At 42.6% G+C, this 12,425-nt stretch overlaps 1 protein-coding gene across 4 annotated transcripts in view; it reads left to right on the top strand.

Moving 5' to 3' along the window:
- ythdc2 (YTH domain containing 2) overlaps positions 1–12,425 on the top strand; it is a 142,082-nt gene that overhangs the window by 114,957 nt on the left and 14,700 nt on the right. For all 4 annotated transcript variants that reach the window (XM_023952792.1, XM_023952793.1, XM_020701809.2 and 1 more), the window contains exons 25-29: positions 1,618–1,685; positions 6,706–6,825; positions 6,910–7,055; positions 7,386–7,415; positions 8,494–8,626. In XM_023952792.1, coding sequence (XP_023808560.1) covers positions 1,618–1,685; positions 6,706–6,825; positions 6,910–7,055; positions 7,386–7,415; positions 8,494–8,626 — 497 coding nt within the window. The remainder of the gene's footprint in view (positions 1–1,617; positions 1,686–6,705; positions 6,826–6,909; positions 7,056–7,385; positions 7,416–8,493; positions 8,627–12,425) is intronic.

Consider the following 12,425-nt stretch of genomic DNA (forward strand, 5'->3'; position numbering starts at 1 on the left):
TCCTCCTGAGGGGACCAAAACATAAAATGGTTGCTATGGAGATAAAATCAGCAGAAAAGCCGCCATTTTGAAAAAAAGTGGGTTTTTTATAAACTTATGACATATAGCTCTCACCAATGGAGGAATGTGTTTTTCTGATTCAGTTGATGATGCTGATCGCTATGCTAGCACTTTTAGCTATGTTAGCATAACTAGCATAGTTAGCATAATTAGCATTTTGAGCAATATGTTTTTCTGAGAGAGTTGATGATGCTGATCGTTATGCTAGCACTTATAGCCACATTAGCATAGCTAGCAAAGTTTGCATAATTAGCATTTTAGGTAATGTGTTTTTCTGAGTCAGTTGATGATGCTGATCGCTATGCTAGCACTTTTAGCCACATTAGCATAGCTAGCATAGTTAGCATAATTAGCATTTTAGGTAATATGTTTTTCTGAGTCAGTTGATGATGTTGATCGCTATGCTAGCACTTTTAGCTATGTTAGCATAACTAGCACAGTTAGCATAATTAGCATTTTTAATAATGTTTTTTCCTGAGTCAGTTGATGATGCTGATCGCAATGCTAGCACTTTTAGCCAAATCAGCATAGCTAGAATAGTTAGCATAATTAGCAAATGCCGTTTTGACTAGCCTTTATCAAAAGTGGGCATTGAGGGCGGTGAGGGAGGCGGTGGTGCGTAGAATTGGGCGTGGAAGGCGGGTTGCGTCTGCGGGCCATACAACGCCGCTTGCGGCTTTAATTATTATTATTTCATCAGATAAGAGGTTTGATTAAAAACCCATTTGAAATAAAAGCAAGAGCCAAATGTGTCTTCTGTTTGTGAATCATTGCTCAAAGAGCAAGCTGTTTATTATTTGAACAAAGAACAAATCAGTTTTGCCAAACCCAGACTGCTCCATCAGATTACCAGATGGAAAACCATGTTTCATCCCTCCAGAGAAGCCGTCTCCACTGCTCTAGCATAGCGTGCTTTCCACCACTGCATTGACCCTTTGTATTTGGTGACGTGTGTCTTGGATGCAGCTGCTCGGCCATAGAAACCCATTCAATGAAGGTCTCTGCGTGCTGGACTTGGTCTAATCTGAAGGTCACATGACGTCTGGAGCTCTGCAGCAACTGACTGCAGAAAGTTGGTGACCTCTTTGTGCTTCACCATCCATGACCCCTCTCCATCAGGTTACGTGGTCGACCACTTGGTGGCTGAGCTGCTGTTGCTCCCAAACTCTTCCATGTTGTTCTGATAGAGCTGACAGCTGACTGAGGAACATTTAGGACATTTCACCACTAGATTTGTTGCACAGGTGGCGTCCTATGACACTTCCTCTCTGGAATTCACCGGGCTTCTGAGAGCGGCCCATTCTTTTACAAATGTTTGTAGAAACAGTCTACCTGCCTGAGGGTTTGATTTTATACACCTGTGACCAGGTGACTAGGACACCTGATTCTGATCGTTTGAATGGGGGAGCCAAGACTTTGCTGACATAGTATATCTATCATCCAAACAGAGAACGTCATTGTCTCTCACACTCTTTGTAGTATTTTGAATCATTTGCAAAACTTGCATGTAGTTTTTTTTATTTGAATTGTTAAAGTGTGTCTTCTTCGTTGGTGCAGATGACAGGGACATAGAACTGGCTGAGATGAAGGTAGATGAGGGGCTTGTCTTCCATTTGGAAAAAGAGGTAAATATAACGGCTGACATACACCTCTTGAAAAGATGTCTATCAACACCAATCTTTCTACCTTTACTGTTATGTAGACTTCCCTGTTGAGGTAGCTTTTTCTCCTGTAAGGACCCCTTTTTATTTAGAAAATGACCTAAATGATAACCTTGGATGATGTGTGAGAAAAAGAGGGAGGCAAAACATTAGGCAGAGTGAATTATAGGATCAGTGGTATTATCTTCCAGGCTCAGTATTTCAAACACAAACCCATAACCCTCTAGGATTGGATCCTATTCTGAAATGAAGTATTTTAAACCAAATTTGATTCTGAGGATAGAGATTTAGATTTGGTAATCCAATCCTGCCTGTAATCTATATTAAAGGCCATTGTTTGAATTGAATCCATTGAATTGAAATGGATAAATACTTACTTTGAATTTAACCGTGACCAAACTGACGCATGTACTCGATGGGAGGCATTTAAAGCATACATTCGAGGAGAAATTATCAGCTTCACAAAATCCAAAAGAAAAAGACAACAAATGGAAATGGAAACAGTTGAGCGACAAATTAGACTGCTGGAACAAGAATTATACTGTAATTATAGTCAAGATAAGGCCAAAGAACTACAAATTTTAAGAGTAAAATACAATAAATTGTCCACGGACAAAGTTGCGAAACATTTAATGTGGCAAAAACAATCTTATTATGATCAAGGGGAAAAATGTGGAAAACTATTGGCGTGGCGAATTAGGAAACAACAATCGCACAGAGCCATCAACAGCATCAAAACATCTGGAGGTGACATCAGTACAAATCCAGCAGAGATTAATAACACATTTAGGAGCTTTTATGAGCTACTATATACATCTGAATGTTCAAATATTGGCAAAATCAAAACTCATATTTAATAAGTTGAAATTCCAAACGATATTAAAAAATCAACAACAGGAACTGGAATGTAATTTAACTACAAAAGAAATTTCTGAGGCGATCCAAAACATGCAGAGTGGTAAGGCTCCAGGGCCAGATGGTTTCCCCATTGAATTTTACAAAAGGTTTGGAGACAAACTTTTGGCCCCTCTATTGGCAATGTAAGACGAATCTTACACTAAAGATATTTTGCCTCCATCCCTGAGACTTGCATCAATAACGTTAATTTTAAAATCTAATAAACCACCAAATGAATGCTCATCTTTTCGACCTATAAGCTTGATGGGCTCTGACATTAAAATACTTTGTAAAGTTTTGGCCAGAAGGTTGGAGTCATATGTTACAGACATTATTAATAATGATCAGAATGGCTTCATTAAAAATAGATATGGATTTCATAACATTCGTCGTCTCCTAAACATAATGCATAGCAAAAAAGACTATAGATGCAGCTATATTGTCACTAGATGTATGTCAAGCATTCGACAGGATGGAGTGGGGGTTTCATGTACTTCCGCGGTACGGCATTGGCATCATTCCTGAAATGGATAAGACTTTTATATACAGATCCAACTGCTGAGATATTGACAAATAATAATATCTCCAAACCATTTACTCCCCAACGATCAACTAGACAAGGATGTCCACTGTCACCTCTACTGTTTGTTTTGGCTATTGAACTTCTGGCTATGGCCATAAGGTCTCATAACAGATTTACAGGTGTAAAAATCTGTGAAACCGAACATCGTATAGCCTTATATGCTGATGACATAATTCTATTTTTGACAAACCTGAAAGACTCCATTCCCCAATTAATGAATCTAATTGAATCATTTGGAATTATATCAGGATATAAAATAAACAATGCATTAATGCTCCTAGATAAAACTGAAAGAACAAACCCAACTCTGGATTCACCATTTGCAATAGCTAATGAAGGCTTTACATATTTAGGGAATAAAATTTGTCCTGATTTGACACATTTGATTTCTTTAAACTATGATCCCTTGGTGGACAAAGTGCGTGAGATGTTAAACAGATGGACTCAAATGCCCATATCCATGATTGACCGTATAAATATAATCAAAATGCTTGTTTTACCTAAATTTTTATATCTTTTTCAGGCTTTACCACTTCCTTCACCAGACACCTTTTTTCGATGCATTAATAATTTGTTTAATCAATTCATTTGGAATAAAAAAAAAGCCAGACTAAAAACAAAGCTACTGTGTTTACCATACAAAAAAGGAGGACTCCAACTCCCGGATTTAAAGCTATACTATTGGTCAGCCCAATTAAGGTTAACCATGTACTATTTTTCAGGGCTCCCCCCTCCATCTTGGGTTACTATTGAACAAAATACAACATCTGAGCTTCCTCTCAATTTATATTTATATTCAGCTAGCCCTACAAAGCTAATTAGGCAAACAAAGAACCCTTTTCTTAAAAATTCAAATAAGATATGGAACTTTTCACATAAACATGTTGGAGACACTGTCACGGGGAGGGGGGCTCGAGAGCCGGTAGGACCCAGATGCAGAGACGGGAGGCAAACGGTTCCAAGGCTAGAGGGTTTTAATAACAAAAAGCGCTGCAGATCAAGGATCACAAAACAAAACAAAACTCACTGTGGCGTGGCATGAAACATGGAACGTGGCATGACGGGACAACGAGGCATGAAGATGTTAATGGACCAGCACAAGAGGAAGGCAGAGACAAGACTTAAATACAGACAGGGCAGACAAGACACAGGTGAAAACGATCAGGGCAGATGGGGACCAAAGGAAGTAAAACTCAAGAAACAAGACAAGACAGGAAATCTTTCAAAATAAAACAGGAAACAGAACCAAACAAGACAGAACAAGAACCAAGACGAAAAACAAGACACAACAAACTCAAAACATGACAGACACACCGGTGTTGTCACAATTCTCACCTATCTGGGGTAATAATAACTTTCTACCTGGCAGAGCAGATGATGGATTTAAGATATGGTTCACCAAAGGTATTAAAAAAATTTCAGACCTCTACACATCCAACAACCTAATGTCATTTAGTCAGCTGTGTGAGGAAATATAATATCTCAAGAAAACATTTCTTTAAGTTTTTACAGTTAAAACACTTCATTTTTTCCACACAGAAACAACTGTCCTTACCTCCACTCTCAAAAATTGAAGAATTAATAAAATCTTGCATAGAGGGAAAAGGACAGATTTTTTTGTTTTACAATCTGCTTTTAACACATTCAAAAGAATCTTCTTTACAAAAACTAGAAGCAGGGAAAATCGACATATCAGAAGACATCTCTGAAGATGAATGGGAAATGGCTTGTTTGAAAGCTCAGACACAATCAGTCAACACCAAATTTAAGCTGCTGCAATATAAATGGTTGATGCACACATACCTTACTCCTAGTAGACTCAACCACATATTCCCAGACATTCCAGACATGTGTGTTAAGTGCAAAGTAGATAAAGGAACTTTAATCCACTGCTTATGGGAATGCCCAGTGATCCAAGGCTTTTGGAAGAGTGTAACTGGATATATTGGTCATATGATTGTAAATAATGTTCCGTTGTGTTCTAGATTGTGTGTTAGGTATATACCCTCAACACTTTGTCGTAACACAGAAACAATCATTGCTCATCGACTTTGGGCTTTTACAAGCAAGAACAATTATTGCAATGTTGTGGAAGAGCATGGACATACCCTCGATTACAATGTGGACAAAAGAATTGATGACATATCTAGCTTTGGAAAGGTTGACATATATTGTTAAATAAAAAGAAAAACCTTCAAACTCTTGTGGAATCCCTATATAAGTTTTTCCAAGCCCATTCAATGCTAAACAATGACTTAAGTGCTTGTGTAAGGACATCTCACTGCCGATTTATGTGTCCCTTTTTTATTTTTTTTTGTGTGTGTATGCGTATTTTAATATTACTTTTAATGCCAGATTTGAATGTTCCTTTTGTGTGATGTTGTTTAAAGCTTTGAAAATCACAATAAATATATTTTGGGGGGAAAAAAAAAAGAATAAGTCTTAAGTGAATAAATGTTTACATTTACAATGAAACAGATGCAGTACGTTCATCATTTCACTGCTGATGTAGAAATGGATTTTTTGCTTTTTGTTTGATGATGTTTCACTTTTTTTTTAACAAGAAAAGTCTTTTTGAATTGGTCAACATTTCATTCGAGATGAAATGAATAGATTATCATTAACACACAAAGACCAACAATGCAAACACATTCATCAAAAAAGCAGCACAACTGCAGAGGCCTCTCAAAACACAACAAAATACAGAATTTTCCAAGTTCCTGGGTGAGACGGTTCTGCCCTTTGTGAGGATTTGTTGATGGTCTTCATGTCACATGTTTTTGTAGATATTCTGGCGTTTAAAAAAGATACAATTATACTGAAACACAGAGTACAGTAGACACTCACACATTTATCAGCATTCAGAAGAAGTCCTGCAGATCCAGAGCTACATAATGATACATACTTATTTCAAAAATATCATGGATTGCTTTGTCAGATTTACAAAAATTATCATCCTAGATCTAGAAATGACTCCCATTTGTTCAGAAAAGTTGTGTAAACTCTTCCTTGATGTGAAGGGAAAACTCTGCCTTTTTCCGGGTTCTCAACTCTGATTCTGTGAGCCGGACGGATTCTGTGTTTCAAAATAAAAGTCTTCAATCCGTGGAGTCGGATCAGAAGATTTAATTATCCAGACCACTTTAATCCAAAGTTTTGAAATACTGGACTTAGTTAACAACCAACATCATGAGTTTTACTTAGATATGTGGTGCTTCTGGGCTGCGTGGTGGAACAGTGGTTAGCACTCTTGCCTCACAGCTAGAAGGTCCCTGGTTCAAGTCCCAGCTGGGGGACCTGAACCAGAACATTAATCTGTTTCTGTGTGGAGTTAGCATGTTCTCCCCATGCATCCGTGGGTTTTCTCCGGCTTCCTCCCATCGTCCAAAAACATGCTCTAAATTGTCCTAGTGTGTGATTGTGGCCCTGGGACAGACTGGTGACCTGTTAGGTTTGGTGGACTGCTTTTTGTGCTTCGATGTCTGATTGAAGTCTCTTTTGCAGTCTGCAGGGTTGCTGTTTGAATTCAGACAGAAGTGGCAAAAATTGTTTGCAAAAAGGATTCGTTGTCCTTCAAAGCCTTGGTCTCAGCAGGATGAGGACGTTCTTGGTACCCTAGTCTCTGTAAGTAGTACTATATGGCTTGATAATTTGCCTTCATTTTTAATGTGTTCATTTCTTTTATTTTACACATTGGAACTTTAACAGGTTCTGGGAGTTGAGGAGCAGAAGGCAGGCTTGCAGCAACCCACAGGGATTGGCCAGCGGCCAAAGCCGATGTCGTCAGAGGAAGTACTAAAGATGTCTGTGATGACGGCTAAGAACAGCCGTGAAGCAACAGTCAACATCACACGGTTACATAACAATTTGATTTTAATATTGTTTTGTATTCGTTAAGTTCATCAACTATCCATTTTTATACATTCACTTTTAACAAAGCCTTATTCTGCAGAACGGCTTTGATGTCTGTTTACTAAACAATACTTGCACCGCACTACTTTGCAGTTACTTTTCCAGATTAAACCTCATTTGAATCGCCTCAAATGACTGAACAAACAGACCCTCTGTAGACCCCGTCCTGTCTTTTCCTGGGGAATAAGAAAGTCGGCCAAATGCGTTTTTGTGCCACCATTGTGGACACGATTCACCCGCTGTTGTCATTCATTTCTGGCTTCATTCAACAGGGTGTCCAATGGGCTGAAGAGCTTGGCTTGGTAAGTCTGAAATATAATCACACAGCAGTACAACAATACTGGACCAAATACAAACCAAAAGTGTGAGTTCACAATGCTGTGTAGAGGAAAACGTACTGAGGGTACTGAAAGTATTCAGACCTCTTTCAATTCTTCACTCTTTGTAAAACTGCAGCCATTTGTCCAAATGAGAAAGTTCAGTTTAGTTTTCAATCATTTACAGTGAACCATCTTGACAGAATAAGAGTTTGCTTTGTTCCCAGACAGACAGACTGAAAGGTCAGGCGAGGTAGAAGGAGAGAGAGAGAGGACAGTATTGTTCCACAAAAACAGAGAGATGGATTGAAGCTGAGTCTGAGAGGCTGAAAGAGATGCAGTCAAAGCCAACACAGAGGAAACAGCTGGTCAGGAGATGGAACCAGTGAGAGGCCACGCCCAAACCCACTTGGACTAACACACCCAACTGACCCCACCCAATTTCACATACCACAATGTCCTGATTCCAATGACATCACAGACATGTCACACACTGAAGGAAGGTCCTCCTTCTGCTAGATCCTCCAGACCTTCAGGACTCAAAACATCAGCTGAGATCTGCTCCTCTGTCTCCAGTCTTTGAGGCGACTGCAACCACATCTGATGCACTGAAGCACTGAGATTAGCAGTAGCCTCTAAAATTGTTGGTAGGTTTTGCAGAGGCTGGCCCTTATAGCCTAACAGAAGAGGCGTTTATGGTTGAAGAAAAGGCCACAAAGAAAGCTGGATCAGGAGACCTTGACCTCCTCTGAGGCTCCAGAACAGGCCCGAAGGAAAGTGTAGCCAGGTTACAGCTAACCCTGTTGCTGCAGCAGCTACAAGCAGCCGAGCTTTGGCCACCTTGGAGAAGTACTACAAAGTTATAATATGGTTTGCTGTGATATAGTCTGCTATCCTGAAAGTTGTCATCATAAAGTATTACATTTGTGCTCCGCCCCTCCCAAGGTGCACGTCCATGACGGAATCTGCCAGACGGCTGCAGTTGAACAAAGAGTGAAACATTAAAGCAGTCTGAACACCTTCTGTACCAATGCTTCCTGACGATGTGACCCATTTCCACCAGCTGTCCAATGACACACTCCGATCTGAAAATGAAGGCCAAGTGCAGAGAAGACACGCAGTCCTCCAGTGGTTCTGTTTGCCCCGTTACCCCGGACAGCCCCTCAAGCATCTCATGGACCGAATCTTCAGAGAAGGTAATGATGGTTTTCTCAGCCCTCTGTGCATTCGTGCTCATTGTACCTGCTCTACTTCATTTGGATCAATAAGCATTTTTATTAGTAATAACCTGTTAACAGTTAATAGTACTACATGGCATTAGCATGTCTTCTTTTGGCCAGTTTCAGACCTTTCAAACACTTTGCTGCTGTTTCTTTACGGGTTGCCACAGCAAATCATCTGCCGCCTTCAATTCCACATCAAACTCATGTCTTCCTTCATTAATTTACATACGCCACACGTCTGGTCAAAATTAATCATTTGAACATGAGCAGAACTGTCGGAAATACTGGAAACAGCTGTAGAAGAAGAAATATTGAGTTCCGTTGTAAACAAACAAACTGCAGCATAGAACGAGACGATCCTTAAAATGTGCTTTTATTATTGTGATGATTATTATTAAGCATTGTTCGCTCATATTTTTTTAATCCGTGCTTTTTTCTTGGCGGAACGGAGCTGGAAGAAGAGTTAGAGTTAGGCTAAGTCAGTCCTTCTCAAATAGTGGGGCGCAATGCCGGGGGGGGGGGGGTCGAATGAACTGGCTTTACCTCTTCAGCATAAAGTGTAATTGTACATCTACGACAGCAGGTGGTGCAGTTGTGTACTCATTGTCTAAGTCTGCAGAGGAGTGTAAAACTTTTCAAATTGCTGTCAACAAAGCCCTAAAGAATCACCATGGAGAAATTTGTAACAGTAACGAAGACAGATGGAGGTAGAGACAAATGAAAGTCTCCCTAAAGCTAAGAATAGAATAGAATAGAATAGAATAGAATGGCTTTATTGTCATTGTGCATAGTACAATGAGATTTAAGCATCACCATCAGTGCAAGAACAGCAAGGAAGGGAAAAGTAATTCAAAAAAACATCGTAATACAATAAAATTGAACAAACAAACAGTGTATACAAGTGTGCAAATATAAACTGTAAACTGTAATGAAGAGTGCCAAGATAATTGTGCAAAATTGCGTATGAAAAAACTGTGCGTAGACATGTCAAAGTGCAGAGGTGGCAATGAGGTAGATAGATGACACTGTGGACAGAGTTAACAGGAATGTTTTTTTTTTTGTTTTTTTTTCTTATCTGTGCATTCGGGAATTGAGGATGGTTATTGCCTTTGGAAAGAAGCTGTTTTTTAGTCTGTTCGTTTTGCTTCTGATGCCTCTGTAGCGCCTCCCAGAGGGCATCAGGTGGAACAAGTCTGAGCCGGGGTGTGAACTGTCCTTAATGATGTTCTGAGCCCTAGTGAGACAGGGCGCGGAGTAGATGTCCGTCAGGGTGGGGAGAGGGCACCCAATGATTTTCTGAGCCGTCTCTACGACTCTCTGCAGTCTCTGCAGCTGCCGAACCAAACAGTTATGCAGTCTGTGAGCAGATCTGGATGGATGATGGTAGAAGGTCAGCAGCAGGTTGGTATTCATTTTATTCTTCCTGAAGACCCTCAGGAAGTGCAGACGCTGCTGAGCCTTCTTGATGATGGCGGTGGTGTTGGCTGTCCAGGAGAGGTCGGCAAAGATGGTGATGCCGAGGAACTTGAAGGTGTGGACCCTCTCCACGTGCTCCCCATAATTAGGGAGGGGGGCTGGGTCCGCGCCATGTTTCCTGAAGTCAACTATGATCTCCCTGGTTTTGCTGGTGTTCAGGGTGAGGTTGTTCTCTGAGGACCAGGTTGTCAGCTTCAGGACCTCCTCTCTGTAGGCAGACTCATCCCCCCTGGGAATGAGTCCAACCACCGTGGTGTCGTTTGCAAACTTGATGATGCAGTTGTTGTTGTGGGCTGGGCTGCGGTCGTAAGTGTAGAGGCAGTACAGCAGGGGGCTTAACACACAGCTCTGTGGGGCGCCAATGTGCGGGTGGAGGAGTGGTGGGGGCCTAGTCTCACAGTCTGTGTTCCGTTTGTGAGAAAGTTGTTAATCCAGTTGCATGTGAGGGGGGGGAGGCCGAGAGTGAGCAGTTTATTGCAGAGTCTGTCCGGGATTATTGTGTTAAAAGCAGAACTGTAATCCACAAAGAGCATCCGGACGTAGCTCAGCTGCTGCTCCAGGTGGTTCAGTGCGGAGTGGAGAGCCACGGCTACGGTGTCCTCTGTGGATCTGTTCTTGCGATATGTGAACTGGTGGGTGTCCAAGTCAGTGGGGAGGTGGTCTCTGATGTGCGGGAGCATCAGCCTTTCAAAGCACTTCATTATGACCGGCGTGAGGGCCACTGGGCGATAGTCATTGAGGCTGGTGGTGGGAGATGTTTTTGGCACAGGGATTATGGTTGCCGATATCAGGCAGGATGGGATTACTGCCTGGTCCAGGGAGAGGTTGAAGATCTTTGTGAAGGTGGGGGCGAGCTGATGGGCGCACGCCCTGAGCACTTTGCCTGGAACTCCGTCGGGGCCAGCAGCCTTCTTGGGGTTCACTGCTAGGAGTGCCCGTCTGACGTTGTGCTCCTGTACTGTGAGTGGAGGAGTGCTGGGGCAGGTGGGGTTGGGGGTGGGTCCGGGGTGGACGGGTGGTGTTGGACTGTTTCATGGCGAGCAAAGAAGCAGTTAAGCTCCTCTGTCCGTGTAGCATCTGGAGCTGCTGTGGACACATCACAGCCCCTGAAGTTGGTGATGTCCTGGATGCCTCGCCAAACTTCTCGCGGGTTATTGCTGGATATGTGGGCCTCCATGCACATCCTGTGGTCTGCCTTAGCTGTTTTTACTCCTCTTTTCAGGTCAGCTCGGGCAGCACTGTATACTGCTCTGTCTCCTGACCTGAAGGCAGCGTCACGAGATCTGAGGAGGGAGCGGACTTGGCTGGTCATCCAGGGTTTCTGGTTTGGAAAAACCCTGATGGTTTTGTCCACAGTCACATTTCCAATGCAGAACTGTATGTAGTCCAGCACTGTTCCTGTGAGTGTCTCCAGCTCCTGATGGTGGAATAAGTCCCAGTTTGTCTATTGGAAGCAGTCCTGCAGCATGGGAAGGGCATCCTTAGGCCAGGTTGTGATGGTCTTTGTGGTGGGCCTGGATCGGCGTCTGAGGGGGGTGTAGGCCGGGAAGAGCAGGAGGGAAAGGTGGTCTGACTGCCCGAGGTGGGGGAGGGGGGTGACTCTGTATGCATGCTTGATGTTAGTGTAAACATGATCCAGAGTGTTCCCCCCCCTTGTAGAACACTTCACATGCTGGTAGAACTTCGGGAGAACAGTCTTTAAGTTGGCCTTATTAAAGTCTCCAGCTACAATGTGAACGCCGTCGGGGTGAACCCGCTGCTGTTTGTTTATGGCGCTCAGCAGGAGAGAGAGCGCTGTGTTTACGTTGGCGTCCGATGGGATGTACACAGCCGTGATGATAACAACAGTCAGCTCTCTCAGAAGAAAAAAGGGCCGACATCTAACAGACATGAGCTCCACGTCGGGGGAGCAGTGCTGATCGATGATCGTTCCGTTGTTGCACCAGTTTTCGTGCAGTAAACACAGAGTCCCCCCCCTCTGCTCTTACCGGAGTCCTCTTTTCTGTCCCCGCGCAGAAGAGTGCGGCCTTCGAGTTGCACGCTAGCGTCGGGTATGTCCGAGTGAAGCCAAGTTTCTGTGATGATGAGCGCACAGCAGTTGTTGACATGGATATTTCCAACCAGCTGTAATCTCAAGTTGTCCATTTTGTGAACCAGCGATCTGGCATTTGAGAGGAAAAGGCTCGGTAGAGGTGGCTTGTGTGGTTGTCTCCGTAGTCTTAGCACGACGCCAGACCTGCAGCCTTGCTTCTGCTTCCTCTCCCTCCTCCGCCTGCGTCGTCTGCCGGTACCGACA

This window comes from Oryzias latipes, chromosome 24, assembly GCF_002234675.1.
Source record: "Oryzias latipes chromosome 24, ASM223467v1".
NCBI lineage: Eukaryota > Metazoa > Chordata > Actinopteri > Beloniformes > Adrianichthyidae > Oryzias > Oryzias latipes.